Genomic DNA, 20,308 nt, shown 5'->3' with positions numbered 1-20,308 from the left:
GGTGGAGTCAAAACCAGAGTTGAAATATAAGGCAGACAGTTAACTGCTGTCACACTGATGGAAAGGAAGTATAAGGGAAGGAGAGGTGATGTCTGACCGTAGGGATATTGCACAGCTTGGCCCACAATAAAATAAAAATCACATTTTGAAATAGGCAAGCCATAGCTCATAGGTATTAAAGCGAAAATGCTTAAGTACATCTGTGGAAGCCAAGAAAGTCCCTGCTTGTAGATATAAATCAAATCACACACGTTTTGTTATTTAGTAGGTAAAGGTTGCCTCTTTCCTGCAGACAAACTATCAGAGCAGGGATCAAGTTCTGATCATTACACAGCTTAGAGGCCTTAAATCTTAGCCCAGTCCTTGCTCATGTTGGAGTCACGGGCATAGGTTGTGTCAGAGACAGATTTTGAAAAGTGGCAAGTTGCTAAAATGACTGCATATTCTCTAGGGAGAATATCCTTATTTGAATATATCACCTTTGCAGGCCCCCGTTTCTATAAAGACAGCCTGGGACACACGTAGCTTGGGCCTACACAGTGTGAGGAAAAGATTTCGAGAACAGAAAATAACATTGCACGTAACATTAGGCTTGTGTGTCTTCTTCAGACCTGTCTGTCAGCCCTCGTGGGCCCTGTCATTGCCTTTTGCCTTCTAAAATGCCCAGGCATTAGGAACGCCTGACTTCGAATTCTCCCTCCTGTGGCTCTTGTAGCCTGAGGAGGGTTCTCCACACATCACACACCCCATCAGCTCTTGCCTCTCCCTCATTCTCAATTCCCCAAATGCCCAACTCCATCACCAGCCTGACCTGGCTGTTTATCAGCTGAGCAGCTGGGAGAATTTGGCAGCAGGGCTCTCGGGGACACCTATGCTGATGAACTCTTATACCAAGTGTTACCTGCCCAACTCTACTGCTTTTAAGGATATTGAAAGCATGGAGTAAACCAAACAAGTTTTCTTTATCTTTCTCTCTCTTAGCACTTCCCAGAGTCTCTAGTACAGCCGTGGGCAAACTACGGCCAGTGGGCCGGATCTGGCCCATTTGAAATGAATAAAACTAAAAAAAAAAAAGACCCTACCCTTTTATGTAATGATGTTTACTTTGAATTTATATTAGTTCACACAAACACTCCATCCATGCTTTTGTTCTGGCCCTCCGGTCCAGTTTAAGAACCCATTGTGGCCCTGGAGTCAAAAAGTTTGCCCACCCCTGCTCTAGTAGTTCAAAATCCATTATGAATTTCTAAAAAAAGGAATATAGTGTTCAATGTTTCCCAGTTCTCTTTTTCACTTCAAAAAAAAAAAATTTAAGAAAAACTGATTTAAGACACTTCTCTATGAGACCTTCCCGATAATCCCAGTCAGACATTATTTGTGGTTCTTTACTTGTACCCCTTATGTCTCATGTAATTTTCTACCTAATTTTAGAGTTGGATGAGATAGAAATTTGTATTCTTTTAGTGGCTGCCATGAAAATTCCTAATTCTTTAGGGATGAGGATTAAGACAAGAAGCAGAAGATCCTACTCTAGTTCTATGAGGGGGTCGCCTGTAAGGCCTTTGTTTCCTTGCACCCCCTAATGAGTTTGGGCATGTTAATTTGGAAGGCAGAGCTGGAATGCTTTAATAACAAAAGTATGAGACATTTGAAGTTCCCAGGGAAACTTCAGGAAGGAGAGAGGAGTCAGTCAGACTAAATGCTGCATGGGAAAAAGATCAGAGAGGGAAAAGGAAACAAACAAACAAACAAACTAATGGTGGGCCTGGTGAAAAGAAGCTTTGGAGGAGAGCAGAAATGTCTAATGGGAAATTCTATGCTATTTTTATTGGGAATGCAGCACAGACTGCTCTTTTGTTCCCACTGTGAAATCTTCAGTGGTGCCTCCTTGGCCCACACGGCTTGCGTGTGAGTAGGTTCTTTTGCAGACTTGGCACAGCGGCGGAGGGGCTGGAGCTGGCAGGGGAAGCTGACGTGTGGGTGGCATCGTCCTTCACTTATGTTCATGTCTCATCAGCTCCCCTAGGCTGTAAGCCTTTATTGAATGAATGAATGAGTAAATGCATGGCTTTCTAAGCAGAAGCAGCAGATAAGGCTTTCTCTTTAATGAGACTAGACCCAGCTGCTCAGCCATTAATAGGATAGAATTACTTAGTAAAGTAGGGGATTAATATGTATTTTGTGGAACTCACCAATTGCTGGGTCAGTGAGAAAGGTGCTGTTCTCTTGGTTGTAAGCATGTTCTTCCCTGTAGAACAGTGGTTCTCAACCTTGGCTGCACATTAGAATCACCTGGGAATCTCTTTAAAATCCTGATTTCTGGGCCTCATCCTCCGGAAATTCTGGTTTTTTTTGTTATGGGGTGGGGCCACAACATTAGTAACAAAGAAACAGAATTTCTGGAGGATGAGGCCCAGAAATCAGGATTTTTTTAAAAATATGTTTTATTGATTTTTTACAGAGAGGAAGGGAGAGAGATAGAGAGCTAGAAACATCCATGAGAGAGAAACATCCATCAGCTGCCTTCTGCACATCTCCCACTGGGGATATGCCCGCAACCCAGGTACATGCCCCTGACCGGAATCGAACCTGGGAACTTTCAGTCCGCAGGCCGACGCTCTATCCACTGAGCCAAACCGGTTTCGGCAGAAATCAGGATTTTAAAAAGATTCCCAGGTGATTCTAATGTGCAGCCAAGGTTGAGAACCACTGCTGTAGAAAGAACTAAAGCTTTAGTCTTTAACATCAGAAGACTACTTTAATTATGAACATCTGGCCTTCTAGAGTCCAAATACCTGACCCCTGTTCTCTGATAAGGAAACAAAGGGAAAATACAAAGATATCACACTTCTCCATTCTTTGTTAGAAGTTAATTGCTCTCTTACATGTGTTTTCATAGCATTTTATAACAAACTCGTGTTCTGAGGTTCACCACATTGTATTGCAGATAGCATACATCTTTGGTTTCTCCACAACACTTCAAGGTTCAGATATAGCCAGACCCTATCTCCTGTTTGGGGGCTGAAAAGATGATCGCAGAGGCTTTATTTTCTCCCTACGTGCCTCTCTGCCTTGAAAGCCTTTCGGCTTCTTGATGGAAGGGACGATGTCTCACTCACTTCTGAAGCCCCACTGCCTGGCAGCCTCTGGTTCATAGTAAGTGCTGAATCAGTGCTTTTGAACGGAATTGCATGTGGGGAGAAAGCTGGGTGCTGGTGCAGTAATGGTGACCAATTCAAGAATAATTGGAAAGGCCTGGTCTTGACACCTTTGTTTGTCATCAAAAGTGACCTTTAATTGCACAATTAATTGCCGGCACCTACACCTGGTAGAACTAGAAAAGGAGACGTTCTTTACTGATGTGACAAGGAATTGCGTCATGTTCACATTAAAAACACTTAAGCTTCTTTGGTAGAAAGCTTGGCTGGCATAACAATTTAGGAATTTCCACAGCCGGTCTACCTTCTGAAATGCATTACCTGGGAAACCGCTTGCCAGTCCCAGTTATCCAATGGAAAGGGAGTTGGGGAGGATTTGGTTGTCATTGCAGGAGTCAGGCTGAGCTCCTGAGATGCCACAGTTGGTGGAAGAGATGGCCACAGAGCCCAGCCAGCATCGGCAAGGGAGGGCTATCGGCTCAATCATTGGAATATAACTTAACTCTTCGGATTTATTCATTTAGTCATTCATTCCACAAAATTTGTTAAGCCCCTGCTCTGTGACAGGCACCAGTCTAAGAATAGGGGATTCATTTTTGAAGCAAGACAGAAAAGTTTCTGCTTACAGGACTCATGATCACACACACACACACACACACACACACACACGAGGATATCAGAGAGTAATAAGATAGGATGGTGTGACGGAGTGGCGGGGTGGTGGTTGGGAAAGGCATCTCAGAAGTGTTATCATAAGGAACAGGAGGAAGACCCTGTGTTCTTTCTCAGAAAACGTGGTGCGTTCCAGGAGCAGAGGGGAAGCCACTGTGACGAAGGGGAGGGGGAGCAGATGGAGTCGCACAGTTGAGCCCTGCACTGACCCTGCACTTCTGGGCCTTCTCCAGGCTTAACACTGTGTTTTTTCTTCTCCTGCAGACGACTTTGCAGAGGAGGAGGAGATGCAGTCCTTCGGTTACAAGAGGTTTGGTGAGTTCTGACACAGCTTTTCCTTCTCTGTGCTTGATCTGGGATATAGTAAGACCATTGCTGGACCCTTGACACATGAGTGTGGGTGGCTCTGAGGCCCAGGTTGGTTGGAAGTTGGGTTTCTGTATAACAGGTGGATGATTTCTCACAACACTGAGGGCAGAGGAGCAGGACCTGTGCTCAGGCATGGAACGCTTATGGGGTTCGATGGGTGCAAACCAGCCGGCGTAAAAGGCAAAACATGGTGGGAAAGGTAAACCAGTGACAAGACAGGAGCAAAAATACATGGAATTTCTGTTTCGATTTTAGAAAACATCTTCCCTTTTTCCTCAGGCCCCATGCTCATAACTCAGTCAATGTTAGTAGACAGTGAGAAGACTTTTTCTAGAAACCCAACTAAACACATGTGCTCTGTGGTAGGCTGGATTATGGCCCCCAAAATGTCCACACCCTAATCCCTGAAACCTGAATGCTACCTTGTATGGCAGCACGTGCTTTGCAATGTGATATAGTTAAAGAACTTGAGATGGGGAGGTTATCCTGGGTTATCTGGGTGAGCTCTCAATGCAATCCAAGTGTCCTTATAATAGAGATGGAGAGGGAGATCTGACTACCTAGAGGAGAAGGCATATGATGATGAAAGCAGAGATTGGAGTGATGTGCTCTGAAGGCGGAGGACGGTGCCATAAGCCAAGGAGCGCAGATGGCCACTAGCTGAAGTGGCGAAGTGATACAGGTGAAGCTGAAAAAGGCAAGGAAATGGATTTTCTGTCCAGAGCCTCTGGAGAGAGCACAGCCCTGCCAACATCTTCATTTCAGCCAATTGAAGCTGATTTCAGACCGTGGCCCCTAAAATTCTAAGAGAAGACATTTGTGTTCTTTTAAGATGCCACATTGGTGGTAATCTGTTGAAGCAGCTCTGGGGGACTAATTCGCACTCCTCTGCCTCGGAATCTGCTGATGCGGGGGCTCTTCTCTCTCTGACCAGGCTTCTCGTATTCGGCAGTTTGGCTATGAACTGCCAGTGAACATTGCAGAGTTCCAAAGGTACTTCAAGGGAGCTGAGGTTTTCTGTCCAGCTTGTTTCTGTGCCTTGGGCAGAGGAAATGAAGAAGGTTGGAGGAGAAAAAGAATGTGTGTGTGTGTGTGTGTGTGTGTGTGTGTGTGTGTGTCAGAGACAGAGAGAGACATACACACACAGAGAGACACAATATGAAGGAGAATGAATCTACTTCCTGTTGCTTAACAAACATCCTTGCTGGACTTTGATAAAAGTTAACAACCCCCAGCTGCTCTGGCTCCCTCACTGCTTTAGCGTTTTTCCTTCTGGACACACACTTCTGCATTTATTTCCGGAGAAAACTGGGGCTTTAAAATGGGAGTACAGAGGTGCCAAGCCCATTGTTACTCCATTCATGTACTGGCACAGTGGCTTATGCTCAATCCCCCCTGCCTTCCTCCACAGTACACAGTTCTGTGTCTACATATTTACGTATTTATATATCTACAATTACATATCTACAATTACATATTTCTGGATAGGTACCCTGTGTTCTGCTTTCTGATGGTGGGTTCACTGAAGGTGGCAGCAGGAGTGGAAATGAAACCAAGAATTACAGAGGGAAGGAAAACAAAACAAAAATGAGAGGCAGAAATAAAGAGGAAAATCAAGCTTGTCAAAATAAGGCAAAATAAATGTTGACATGCTTACATATCTTGGAAATCAGTAGATTTCAGATCTGTCGTTGGAAATCAGTAGGAATATGAAGAACCAAGAGAAAAGTTTGCTTTAAAAAAGAGTGACCTTTAGAGAAATGTTATTTAAAATTTGATGACCATGTAACTAAGCTAGGTGGGTGGGGATTCGGTGAAAAAACAACAAACTCACAAAAAATAGTAAGCTGCTGAAAGAATTTAATGTGTGGTGGTTAAATTATGTGTGGAAATCACACGGTGATGACTCAGAGGAGACATGATAACTTAAAACACTTGGTAACATAAACAGAGAGGAGCGAAAGGCTGATACCAAGTGGTACAGGTAGGAGAAAGGGATGAAGTTAAAATGGGAGACCTTGGAGTAGGCTGTGAAGGAGGTGTTCTGATGCTGAGAGTTCTTCGATTCAGCTTTTAGGTAAAGTGATGGATAGCCAGTCTAGGGGTAGATTAGAATTTTGGAGATGGAAGGGCCTTTGAGATTATTTAAATCAGCCTTTCATTTTACAGATAAGGAAGGTTAAGCCCAGAAAGATTTTCTTCTCAAGCAGGTTAGCTGGAGCTGGGATTGGATGCTAGGTCTTCTAATTCCCAGGCTAGAGTAGTTTGGGGGAAGGGTCCAGCAATAAGGTTGATGTGACCTGTCAACTTCTATGTCCTAGAAGGGTCCCTGTAGTTCCAGAAATCTTAGCATAGGCTGGACACCCAATATGGCCCCACCAGGGAGGTCTTGTCACCTTTGCAGGACCTACGACTCTGGACCTGGTTTTATAGAAGATAAATGGGATTTCATTTCCTAAGAAATGGCCGGAGCTGGTCATTAAAAGCAACAGAACCCAAGAGCCCATTCCTTCAGGTATAGTCAACCTTAATCATTAAAGGAGGACAAAGTTGGTGTGAGGGGTGGTAGGAGAGACGGGCCAGTCCTGTAGGCTCTGCTCCTACTTACTCTTGTGATTGGAAAGTCACTTCAACTCTGTGGGCCTCAGATGCTGCCCAGTGAGCAGTGACACCTGCCAAGGTAGATAAGTCTACCTCACAGGCCTTTGGTGAGACCAAGAGAAATACCAGATGGACAAGTGGTTTGAGGGGCAGCACTATAAAAAGAAAGGTGGCATGATCACTCTCCTGAGATTTGGCGCTGTCACCACTTTGGACATTTTGGCATAGCTACTGCTGAACTTCAGAGTGTGTGTGTCAGGTCTGAAACCTCATTCCTGAAGACATGTAAAGGTGTGATTTACCTCTGAATATGGTAATATCAATGGCTTTTATTTTTGCAAAAGTAGACTGGATAACATAGAGGGTTTAATTATTGTCTCATTTTCCATATGTCTCATTTATGCGAATACAATGATGAATTTTGGCTCCAGATGAACCAGAGGTTACTTATCCCCAGGACAAAGGGGCCACTGTTTTAGCAAATTGTGACCTGGTAGCTTGTTTCCAAGGTTATTCATATATAGTTATTTAGAAGCATTTACTACATAGTCAAGGCTGTTTACATAACAATATTGTACTTTTGGCCAGGTTGTTCAGTTGGCTAGAGCATCGTTCTGTACACCAAAAGGTTGTGGGTTCGATTCCTAGTTAGGGCACATACCTAGGTTGCAGGTTCGATTTCTGGTCAGGGCATGTACTGTATAGAAGGCAACTGATCAATGTTTCTCACATTGAAAATGAGAGAAACATTGATGTTTCTCTCTCTCTCTCTCCCTTCCTCTGTCTCTCAAATCAATAAAATGATAATGTGTTTCTTCAAATTCAATACAATCTGTATATATAAAAGGCTAATATGCCAAGTGTCCCCTCGGGAGTTCGATAGGGAGACCGGAAGTTTGATTACTCGCTATGACATAAGCTGACCACTAGGGGGTGGCGCGGAATGAAGGAAGGCCCCTGCCAGCAGCAGCTGGAAGGAAGGAAGGCTCTGGCCAGCAGCAGGAAGGCCCCAATCGGCCCTGATCGCCGGCCAGGCTTAGGGACCCTACCTGTGTACGAATTTTGTGCACCAGGCCTCTAGTATTACAATAAAGAGCAAAAGGGGTGATCTCCAGTGATCTAGTGTGGTGTGATATTATTTCAGAACCGTCATCGCTTGTCTATTCCAGGATTCATTATTGTACTTCCGTCTTAACCAGGTCTTCTCTTTTTCTTCAGCCCCTTTATGTGTCATGTTTGTTAACCTCTTTCCCAAAGTTCTAGGCATGTGTCTAAAGAAGAGAGAGAGTTAAATCTGAATGGTTTGCCATTTATTTTCTCCTCTGACCAAAGCTTTGATGAGGGAAATTTTGAAAGGTTAATGAAGTGAGCATTTTCAACATTTAATCAGGCTCTGAGGGTCAACATTTCTTGGCCTCAGTATGCAGAGCTAATTAATTTGGGATGTAGCTATAGTTACAGTGTGGCCGAGATCATCCTCTGGAACATGAGGTGCCAGTATATTAGTTTTTATGTTCTATAGATAGAATATGATATTTACTACAATGATATCCTTCTGCTTATTTCCCAGTTACTGTAGTCCTCAAAAATAGCACATGTGGCTCTTGGGAATGATTATAACGACTTCAGTTCACGTTTGTGAACGTGAATGATTATAACGACTCCAGTTCACTTTTATTTTACCAAAGGACTTACATATTTTTCCTTCACAACAATCCCATGAGGCCAGCAGGCCAGGGGTCATCTTTCCCACTTGATGGCTGCTTTTCATCTTTTCTGGGGGCAGTGGGGGGCAGTGGTTAAGTGTGTGGACGCTGGAACCAGGTATGTGGTTTTGGATCTGAGTTCCAGCACTCATCAACTCTGACCTTGGGCACATTGTCGTTTAAAATTGTAAAGTCTCAGTGCGGAGTCTCTGGAGGGAAGGTGGGGGAGGGTGGGTGGGTGGGAGGTAATCAACCAAGGACCTTGTATGCATATATGCATGACTGGTGGACACAGACAACAGGGTGGTGAGGGCCTGAGGGGTGGGGCCAGGGAGCAGGGTCAGGCTGGAGAGGGTTAATAGGGGGGAAAGGCGAGACATAGGTAATACTTTCAACAATAAAGAACTATTTTTAAAAATAATAAAAATAATTTAAAAAAATTGTGAAGTCTCAATTTCCTCACTTGTAAAATTTGGGTCATAATAGGCCTACTCCCTAGGGGTGTTATGGAATTAAGGGTCATATTGGATCAGTACAGGACCTGCACATGTGGCATCCCACAAGTGTTGCCCATTATTCTGATATTAGGCTCTTCCCTCTTCAACTATTTGATCCTGCTGCTTGAACATGGTGTCTGGGATTCAGTAGGTCCCTGGAACCTTCTTATTTCCAGCAGCCTCATGGATTCTTGTTCCATCACACTCCCTGCCTTACTGCTGCGAACTGAGAGAGGCAAGGAGGCCTGGGGATAGTGGCTGTCTGCCCCAGCCCCATGGTGGGCAGTGTTGGTATAATGACAAGCGCCACCCTGGATGTCCTGGGCCCTCCCTCTGGAGTCTGCTTAGTCTGCTTGCCCCTTTCTGTGCCGAGGGGGTGGGGACAGACCACCTTTATTTCACTGGTTGCATGAGGGTCTCGGTTTCTTGTGTTATCTTTGGGAAAGAATAGGATGTCTAGAGTCGTACCGATGGAGGAGCAGGAGAGACTTGGTTCGGCCTGTGACAAGCATGGGTAGATGTGAGCAGCTGGAAACATTTGTTGTTTGTGTTTGACACGGTTGCTTCCTTGGGGCTCAGCTATAGGGAGAATTTATAGTTATGAGAGAAAAATAATCTGAAAAATTGCAAACTGTGAAACAGCAGCAAGAAAAAGGAAGTATTCTGTATGGAGTAGAATTCGTCTTTTGTAAAAACGAAGTGGAAAAATTGTAAGAGAACTACTGAAAAATTATTTAGGGGCGATAGCTAAAGAAGGGTCTCCAATGCCTTTCTCTAAGTGTTTTGTTTGAATAGTTTTGTTTATTCACAACTTCACAGGCCTCCCCAAACCAATGGTTTCAAACAAGCTGGGCTTTTCCTTTTCCCTTTCTTCCATTGGATAGTAATTTCAGATTAATAAGAATATTTTTTAACAGTTTAACCTGCATAGTGCTGGGCATCCGGAAGCAGCCTGAGACATCTGTATTGAAGTAGAGCCTAGCCCTGTTCCAGAACCCCCCCCCCCCCACACACACACCCCTTACCTTTCATCCCCTCCTTCCAAACCCATCCTCCAAACCAGTGACAAAGATAGTCATTGAGCTGTTTCTTGCCTAAAGGTTTAGAGCAGCGGTTCTCAACCTGTAGGTCCCTACCCCTTTGGGGGGTCGAATGACCCTTTCACAGGGGCCGCCTAAGACCATCGGAAAACACATATATAATTACATATTGTTTTTGTGATTAATCACTATGCTTTAATTATGTTCAATTTGTAACAATGAAATTGAGGGTCACCACAACATGAGGAACTGTATTAACCCCTTGAGTGCCAGGGAGCGCGATCGCGCTCCTCCTGTCTTTTGCCAAAAGTGCTGGGAGCGCTATCAAAGCTTCGAAATGGCGTCCAGTTCTAAGTCTGCTTTTATTAGTGATGATGATATTGCTAAATATGTCAAGGTGTCCTTAAGTTTTTGAATATGTAACTTCATTTACTTGAGATTCATAAATTTTTTCCTAAACTGCTGTAAAATCAGCAAAAATGCCTTGGCAACGTTAGCATAGTTCCTAGGATATTGGTTGGTACTCAAAGGGTTAAAGGGTCGTGGCATAGGAAGGTTGAGAACCACTGGTTTAGAGGAACTGAATGTCTAACGGTGTAGAGGACTACTTGGGCTTCTGAGAAGTAGCAGCATGGATATGCTTAGCCAAATAGCCAGAAAGAAAGGTTCTTTGTTAGGCACATGGTGAGTTTCTGCTTTCAGTGGAGAGAGGATTGAAGAGTTTACCAAGAGGATGCTGAACTGTCTTTGGGAAGCTGCTCAAGATAAACACTTGGATGCCTCAACTTGTGGTTGTTTGGGCTTGGGGACCAGGCTGCCTGTCTCTGCTCTCCCGGGACCCGTCCCAGAAGGCTGGCTTCATCTCTGGGTTTGGAGAAGGCGCCGCTTTGAAGTTATCCACCTCCAACTACAAAGGAGAGCTGCACGCATTCCTCTCGCCACAGCCCTTCAAGGCTGACACCAGCAGAGTTCACCCCTTTCTCTGATAAGAATGCCAGGAATGTCCATCATTTCCTGTGGGGAAGGACTAAATAAGCCCAGCGTGAGGCTGTCCTTTCAGCAGCACCTTTTCCAAACATCTCTAGATGGAAAGGGTACAACATCAGGCAGAGGACGGACCCTGGGCAGATAAGTTAGAGGCAGGGAATGAGAGTCTGATTTGGTGCCTCAGTGGGATTTCTTTGAAATGTTCAAAGCCATTGGCATCTTTTAGTGGGAGGGTTTTGTTTATGTGGCTGTGCAAATCCTAATGGAATTGGTATTTCTGATTCTATAAGAATTTCACGTCACATGGCATGCAGAGAAGTAGAGGCAAAAGAGATTCTCAGGCAGAATCACCTTGCAGGGGATTTGCAGAAAAACAAGTCAGCAGGGCTCCTGAGACCTGAGAAGGGGAGTTCTCCGGCCATCACTTTCTTTTAAATAATTGGAGGATGTGTCCCGATTTTTAACATTATAAATGCTAAAGCGATATTCACAATCTCCCTTGACCACAGTGTTTCATTTTTTCCGCATCAAGAACTTCTCATTGTTAGGTCAGATGCTCCCTGCCTAGTCTTTCTTGCTCATCAGTAAAAATTTGTTCACCACCACATTCCCATGTGACTATGATTTTTTTTTAAATTTTAATGTTTTTTACCATTTTCATGTGGAAGAAACCATTAAGCATCCTTTCTGTGCTAGGCAGTTTCCCACTCACTAGTTCCCTTCATTCTCCCAGAAATCCTTTGAGGTGGGAATTACCTGCCGTTTGCAAATGAGGGGACTGAAGCTGACCAGGCTGAGTGGCGTGGCCAACGTTTGATTCAACTTCACCTCAGTCCCATTGTTCTTCCAACTTCACCTCGATCCCCTTGTCCTTTCCACTCGGCCCATGACTGAGAAGCACGCAGACATGTTCTTCCTCAGAGCATCCCAAAGTTTTGATGGGGAAAATCAATGATTATAGATGTATGTGGATTAACTCAACAGTTGCGTATACATGGTCTTATATTTCATTATTTCAGAATAGGTGTAGATTGAACACTTGAGCCCTGAATTTTCAACCATTTCAAATATAACCCCCAGCCCCACCCCCACCCCTGCCTTCCCTGGTTTTCATTCACTGATGCATCCTGGTAAGAGTTGGGGATGGAGAAGAAGGGCAATCCTTTGGTTTTCCTACAATTCGGTTAAAGCTGAGTGTGTTTTGTTTTTATTTTTGGAAAAATTAAAGAAAAATATCTCCTTGGCCATTTTCTTGTTACGGCAGCATGAAGACATTAGGCTGTTTCCAGCGTTTGGTCACTGGGGGTAGGATGGGAAAGAGTTATTCCTTCTGCTAGCAACTCCAAGCAACTTAAAACAGATGAACTTGGAAACTTTCCTTGAAACACTTGAGTTGTTCATTTGGAGGCTCCCTGGGAATGGGAAGGATGTCCTAGAGCCATGGGTTTTGAGGGAAGACCAGGGTCCTCAACACAATTGTGAACTAGAGTCTCTTTTTCTCTCTCATTGCCTGTTGGTGCCCTTGATGTTCAGGATGGTGGCTGGTTAGGAAGCAAGGCTTTAGAATTGAATAGTCCCAGTTCACATGCTGGCTTAGCCCTTTACCAGCAAGGTACCCAATGTCTATAAGCCTCACTTTGCTCATCTGTGAAATGGGAATGGAAATAATACCTTCTTTACAGGCACATGGATTATAAAACCTATAAGTTATATATATGAGGGGCCAGGTTATAGTAGGTTTGCACTCAACCATGGCTGTCATTAAACTGCCGACTATTCTCTCTTTTCCTTTCCCCAAGCCTCATATCCCTGGGTTGGTGTTGCCTCAGTGCTTCCTTTATGCTCTCTGATCCTTCCCACCTTCTGTCCTCCCTTCATCAAAATCTTACTGCCCTCACTCCTGTATTCTCTGTTCTACATCCAGGCCATAATCAATATCAAAAGAGTCTATTTTCCTTCTTTCCTTCCTTCCTTCCTTCCTTCCTTCCTTCCTTCCTTCCTTCCTTCCTTCCTCCCTCCCTCCCTCCCTTCCTCCCTCCCTCCCTCCCTCAATCCCTTCCTTTTTAAAAAATATATTTTTATTGATTTCAGAGAGGAAGGGAAAGGGAGAGAGATATATAAACATGATTGATGAGAGAGAATCATTGATCTGCTGCCTCCTGTATGTCCCCTACTGGGGATCAAGCCTGCAACCTGGGCATGTGCCCTTGACCGGAATCAAACCTGGGACCCTTCAGTCTACAGGCCAACACTCTATCCACTGAGCCAAACAGGCCAGAGCCTGCCTTCCTTTCTTTAATTTAAAGGTTTGGTGACCACCAGCAAAGAATACATATTAAGGAAGGGAACATACACTGGGGCTAAGAGCAGCTTTCATGGAGAAGTGGCATAGCATCCTCTTGGCTAAGAGAACGTACGCTGAAGCTGGGCTGCCTGGATTCGGTTTCCAGCTTTGCCACTTACTGGTGAGATAGCCTTAAACCTTTCGGTGCCTCAACGTCCTTGTCTAAAGGATGGGGGTAATGACATACTTGTATGGATATTGTGAAACTGAACAAGTTCATACTTAGAGCAGTTCCTTGCACAAAAAAGAACCAGATAAATGTATGCATTATGAAAAGTGACATAAGTGGTCACAAGGTGGCTATAGCAGTTCCATAGCAGGTGCATGAGAGACAGTCTTTGTTTCAGTGTCTTGTTGGGAGCAAGAAAACCTTCCCAGAAGGCCTTCAATAGGCTTTCCCTCACATGTCATTGGCCAACATTGAACCACTGTCTTTTCCTAAATCTTTGTGGACAAAGGGAATATGCTGGCTCTGGTTGGCTTTGGAGAAATGTTTAGGGTAGAATATATGGTGAGGAATTAAGCACTCTGACCACTATTATTATGTATAACTTAATACCTATAATATATCCTATCTATATTAATAAAAGGGTAATATGCAAATTGGTCAGGATGCCCTCACAGTAACAACCAAACAGCAGGCTGCATGGGGCAACTAGGCTGGCAGAGGGGTTAGTGAGGGACAACCAAACGACTGAACAGCAGGCTGCGTGGGACGACCAGGCCGGCAGGGGGGTTAGTGAGGAGCAACTAAGTGACTGAACAGCAGGCTGCATGGGGTGACCAGGCCGGCAGTGGGGCAGTGAGGGGCGACCAGGCCAGTGGACATACCTTGAGGGGTCCCAGATTGGAGAGGGTGCAGGCTGGGCTAAGGGGACCCCCTCCGTGCACGAATTTCGTGCACTGGGCCTCTAGTCCCGTGGTCAGCAAACTGCGGGTTGCAAGCCACATGCGGCTCTTTGGCCCCTTGAGTGTGGCTCTTCCTAAGCCCTAGGAGTACCCTAATTAAGTTAATAACACTGTACCTACCTATATAGTTTAAGTTTAAAAAATCTGGCTCTCAAAAGAAATTTCAGTCATTGTACTGTTGATATTTTGCTCTGTTGACTAATGAGTTTGCTGACCACTGCTTTCGTCTATAATAATAAAAGCATAATATGCTAATTAGACTGGAATCCTTCTGGACAACCTTCCAGATGAAGCCGGGGCTTGGAGGGAAGCCTGGGTCCAGGGTGCTGGAGGGAAGCCAGGGCCGGCAGCTGGGGGAAGGAAGGCCTACTCTTGCACGAATTTTGTGCATCGGGCCTCTAGTAATATAGTAAGTACATATTATATGTAATATTATAAAATACATATTTATAATTTAATGTTAAATTAGACAGTGATTATTAATTATTAAATAACAATATAATTCAATTATAATCAAATCTAATATATTTATAATTTATTCCACTTATAAAATTTCATGTTTTATGTAACAATTGAAAAATTTAGTTTATTCATACAATAATTACAACTTTACATTTAAATGATTTGTAATTTTGTTACAAGTGGAGCTACAAGCCTGGCCAGCCAGCGTGGCTCAGTGGTTGAGCGTCAGTCCTGGAACCAAGAGGTCACAGGTTCCATTCCTAGTCAGGGCACATGCCCCAGTTGCGGGCTCGATAACCAGCAGAGGTCGTGCAGGAGGCAGCCAATCAATGATTCTCTCTCATCATTGATGTTTCTATCTCTTTCTCTCTCCCTTCCTCTCTGAAATCAATAAAAAACTTAACCGCTCCCCCCCGCCCCCCCAAAAAATAGCGCTACAAAGCGTTGGAGTCTCCAAAATCTAGAGTGCTTAGTTTTTGACAGTTTATAACAAGAGAAAACTTAAAAAACAAGAAAGCAGTATGATAGTGAAGGGAATGAAAAGATGAATGAAAAAAGTTATTTTGCTTTCTTGGAACTCAGTATTCTCAATAGTGTTAAGCAGATTTGAAGAAACAACTTTTTACAGAAGAGGAACTTAGGAAAAAAATGGAGAAAGTCCCAAATCTTAGTGAATACCATTCTTGCTACAGGAAATATGGTATTTCGAAATTGGTCTCCTGTTCTGAGTCATAACTATGAACACTTTCTGCCTCTCTGGATATTTCATTTTTATACATTTTTGAAAACTGACATTTGGCCCTGATTGAAACAAGCTTCTCTTTTTGTATGTGAGGGTAGTATTTGGGGTGTGTGTAAATATTTCCATACAGATCAATTTCTTCACACACTGCAGAAGATGGAGGCCTTTAGACTTGTCAGGAAAACAAGGGAGAATAGAACTAGAAGTCTGCAAAAGTTCTGTCAGAAATCCCGACTGCATTCTTATTCTAAATGCCTAAAGATGCCCTCTAGTCTCTAATATGTGAAATAAGCTTTCTAACACATCATTTTTGTTCTGTGAAGCAGGAAAATGCATAAAATCATTGCTAACATTTTAGAGTTTGAGTCTTTAATCTAAGCTCAAGCATTCAAAGACGTATAAATGAGAGAGAATCATATTCTTCCCCTTTGAGTTTTATTTTGTATGTGTAAGAGAAAGTCCTAATTGCCCTAGCTGGTTTGGCTCAGTGGATAAAGCATTGGCCTGCAGACTGAAGGGGCCTCGGTTTGATTCCGGTCAAGGGCACGTACCTCGATTGCAGGCTTGATCCCTGGCCCTGGTCAGGCTGTCTCTCCCCCTCCCTTCCACTATCTCTAAAAAAATCAATGAAAAAATATCCTTGGGTGAGGATTAACCAACAAAAGGAGAGGAAATCCTCATCATATCTCATATTTAGTACTCTACTGGGGCCATTTGATAAAGAATATCAAGATGTCATGATTGCTCTACCTCACGTGTTATATAGAAGTCTTACTGTTGAATTGCTTTTGGAAATAATTGAGGGGAAGTAGGAATACTTACCATTCTTTTTTTAAAACATATATTTTATTGATTTTTTACAGAGAGGAAGGGAGAGGGATAGAGAGTTAGAAACGTTGATGAGAGAGATACATCTATGAGCTGCCTACTGCACATCCCCTACTGGTGATGTGCCCACAACCAAGATACATGCCCTTGACTGGAATCGAACCTGAGACCCTTGAGTCCGCAGGCTGTAGCTCTATCCACTGAGCCAAACCAGTTAGGGTGTAATACTTACCATTCTTGTGAGCATTCACTGACTACCTTCCATGTGCCATGAACTGGGGTACAAAGGTGAATAAAACAAGATCCTTGCTCTTGACTATTTTATTTACTACCCTTTTTATTTTACAACTAGAGGCCCGGTGCACAAAAATTTGTGCACTTGGGAGGGGGGTCCCTCAGCCCGGCCTGTGCCCTCTCGCAGTCTGGGACCCCTCGGGGGATGACCACCTGCTGGCTTAGGCCTGCTCCCCGGGGGGATTGGGCCTAAACTGGCAATCAGACATCCCTCTGGCAGCCTGACAGCCCTTGGGGGATGTCCACTTGCCAGTCGGGAGCAGACCTAAGCTGCAGTCGGACATCCTTAGCACTGCTGAGGAGGCAGGAGAGGCTCCTACCACCACCGCTGTACTGGCAGCCATCAGCCTGGCTTGTGGCTGAGCAGAGCTCCCCAATGTGGGAGCGCACTGACCACCAGAGGGCAGCTCCTGCATTGAGCATCTGCCCCCTGGTGGTCAGTGTGTGTCATAGTGACCAGTCATTCCCAGTCTTTCTGCTGTTAGGGTCAGTTTGCATATTACCCTTTTACTGTAAGAGGCCTGGGGCACGGGGGGGGGGGGGGGGCGGCTGGTTTGCCCTGAAGGGTATCCCGGATCAGGGTGGGGGTCCTTCTTGGGTGCCTGGCCAGCCTGGGTGAGGGGCGATGGCTGTTTGCAGCTGGTCACACCCCCTTTAGTGTGGGGGTCCCCACTGGGGTGCCTGGCCAGCCTGGATGAGGGGCTGATGGCTGTTTTCAGGCTGACCACACCCCCTTCAGGGTGGGGGTCCCCACTGGGGTGCCTGGCCAGTCTGGGTGAGGGGCTGAGGGCCATTTTCAGGCTGGCCTGCGACTGAAGCTCTCAGCCTCTCCTTTTTTTCTTTTTTTTTAATTCTGGGATTTATGTACCTTCTATAATTGAAACTCTGTTGCCATCCTGCTCGCTCCAGCTCTGAGGCCACAGCTGGCTGAAAGCAGGTATCTGGGGTTTGTTTAGCTTCTATAATTGAAACTTTGTTACTTTTGGAGCTGTTGCTTTCGGAGCTCAGAGCCGGGCCGTGGCAGGCAGGGAACCTTGACTTCCTCCATCACTGGAGCAAGCAAACCTCCTGCTCGCTTCAGCTGCGTGGCTGCTGGCCGCCATCTTTGTTGGCAGTTAATTTGCATATCTCGCTGATTAGCCAATGTGAAGTGTAGCGGAGGTACGGTTAATTACCCTTTTTGTCTTTTATTAGATAGGATTAATTTTTCAAAAATTTTCTGGAAAACAAAAGGTATAAAAATTCTTACGAAAACAAAAATTTTCCCCTAAAAATGCCCATACAAGGAATAGCCAAGTTCCTAAGCTTTGTCAAAGGCTTCCCCCAAAACATCATAAGTATATATAGAATAGAGGGCTGCCATTTTGGGGATGGGAGTGATATGAAATAGAGTGTTAGAGTCACATGTAAATTCTGCAGATGGGAGTGGAAAAGAGAGTAAAACAGATGGGCAACAGGGGGGGAAGTCCATTGGCCCAGGGGAAAGGTGAATGAAGTATTAATGGGAATTTGGGGAAGAGATTCAAGCAAGGAATACCAGCCTTAAACAGTGCCTTTTTCTTGGGAAATGTATACACTTTGTGAGGTTTGCTGAAGCAAGCAAGACTCCTGGGAAAATGTCATTCTTACTCAATGCAATGTGAAAATGATGTGACATTTATTAACCATCCATAATGTGTTGGGCATCATGCACAGTAAAGAAGGGAGGTGTGGCCTTTTGCCTTTGGAAATTTCAGATTTAATGAAAAGCAGGCAGAGTTGTCCAACAGTGGTGCATTTGTGTTAAAGAAAAATATCAACCAACCCTACATATTGCTTCCCTGCCCACCCGCAGAATTCCAAAAGGCACAATAGAGGGCACCATATGCCAGATTGAGTGTGAGCCACCTCTTCTGACTCCAGTGGTGTTAAATTCAGTAGTGGCAAAACTTCAGTGGTTTTGGGTAAGGTTGGGACTCTCCTTTGCACCCTCCTCTCACAGTCTGTGCAAATGAAGATGGTATAGATGCAGTCCCTTTCCTTTGCCCCACAGAAAAGGTTCAGGACAAGATGTGAGAATTTGTTTGATATAAGCCCATGAAAGAAGGTTGGAAGGTTATTTCTTTCTCCGAATGCTGCTCATGCCATCCAACCACAGCTGCTCTTAAACTGCGGCCATGTGAATCTGCTCTACTAATTAGCAGCAGCTAGCTATGTTCATTTCAAACACAACTCAGAAAGTGAGTAATAAAATAATTTGGTTCAGAAGCCTTCACTCTTTGTTCCACTTTTGATAGATCAACATGCACCTCCTGTAAGCAAGGAAGCCCGTGAATGAGGATCTCAGAGGACCCGAGTGACCTCAGACACGAGCATTGCACCACTAAACCTTCATTCATTGTGGAAGGAGGGATAACAAAACTATCTCTGTTAGAGGGGCACTGTGAGGATGAATTAATGGAAGTGAAGTGCTTAGCACAACGCCTGGCACTTACAAATACTCCATAAATGCTCGTTATTAATCAAGAGAAAAAGATGAAGAAAGAGAACTAATTTTTCTTAAAATTGAATTCAGTACTTAATTTGAGCTCTTTCCCTCCTTGTCCATATAGACACACACACATACCTATGTGTGTGTATACTCTATATGGGCACATGCAACACTTGAAATGTGTATTTGAAGATGTCTGAATTGGAAGCGTGAAGATCAGAAGTGTAGTCTTTCTTTGGTACATATTAACTAACTAGCAGTGTTAATTTTGCAGAATGACATAAACTCTGTTGGTCTCATAAGAGCCCTTCTGCAAAGTAAAGGGGTTGGAGTAGATGATTTCAAGGACTTCTCTAGGCCATGCATTGTTAAGGGTTTGCATCTACAATGTGATCCAAGGCTCTATTCTGCTACTACTTTCAATTAAATATATATATGTTTTTACTCTTTCTCTTACTTTAACAATTCAGAATAAATATAATAAAGATTTTAGTACCCTCATTCCAGATATATTTTCCATGTTTCTGATAAAAAATTTAGTTGGCAAAAATTGGCAGATGGAAAACTCTCTTCTCATTAATTTTGTTCAAGATATTAGTGATCTCATGACTCGTGGTTTTCATTTGGTTATATTTTCCTTCTTTCATGTAACTTCAGAGGCATTGAAGTGTTTTCTAGGCTTACGTGTTTTGAACTCACTTTATTCTAGATTTCTACGCTCAAATATGGAAGATTCTGTTCCCTCCAAGCTTTATAAAACCAGTGGGTAATTATTCAAATACATGTGTCTGCATATGTAATAAAAAGCATAATGTTTCCATTAATAATCTCAAGAAAATTTGGCAGTTTCTCTCAATTCAGTGATCTGTTTATATTTATCAGATTATGAAATTTTTCTTTGTGCTCCTTTTGTTAATGCAGGACATATTGAATGAAAACAAATCCACTAGCTATCAACAAAGGAAAAAAATCACGTTAGCATCGCCCCTTATTGAGAAGAAGACTCATTGGGAGCTATGATTTTCTCACCTTGGGTTAATTACCAAGTATCAGATTCTACCAAAATAAAATGAAATAAAATAAAAGAGTGCCGAGTGGTCTTCTGTGTTTTAGGGCTTTTTCCCTTCCTCTAAGATTGTGGTTATGTAAAGTGGAAACAGTTTTTAAAAGCTTGTGAGCTAGTCCTGTTCCCAGCTGGGAAATTATTAGGTCAACTCCTTCCGTCTCTG

At 43.8% G+C, this 20,308-nt stretch overlaps 1 protein-coding gene across 1 annotated transcript in view; it reads left to right on the top strand.

The window, feature by feature from the left end:
• Positions 1 to 20,308, top strand: part of COLEC12 (collectin subfamily member 12) — a 179,735-nt gene that overhangs the window by 14,948 nt on the left and 144,479 nt on the right. The window contains exon 2 of the mRNA XM_081097472.1: positions 4,095 to 4,145. Within this exon, the coding sequence (XP_080953598.1) occupies positions 4,095 to 4,145 (51 nt within the window). The remainder of the gene's footprint in view (positions 1 to 4,094; positions 4,146 to 20,308) is intronic.

This window comes from Myotis nattereri (genome assembly GCF_964212035.1).
Source record: "Myotis nattereri genome assembly, chromosome: 8".
NCBI classification, from domain to species: domain Eukaryota; kingdom Metazoa; phylum Chordata; class Mammalia; order Chiroptera; family Vespertilionidae; genus Myotis; species Myotis nattereri.
Note: the sequence above shows the minus strand (reverse complement) of the source record. Positions and strands in the feature narration are given on the sequence as shown.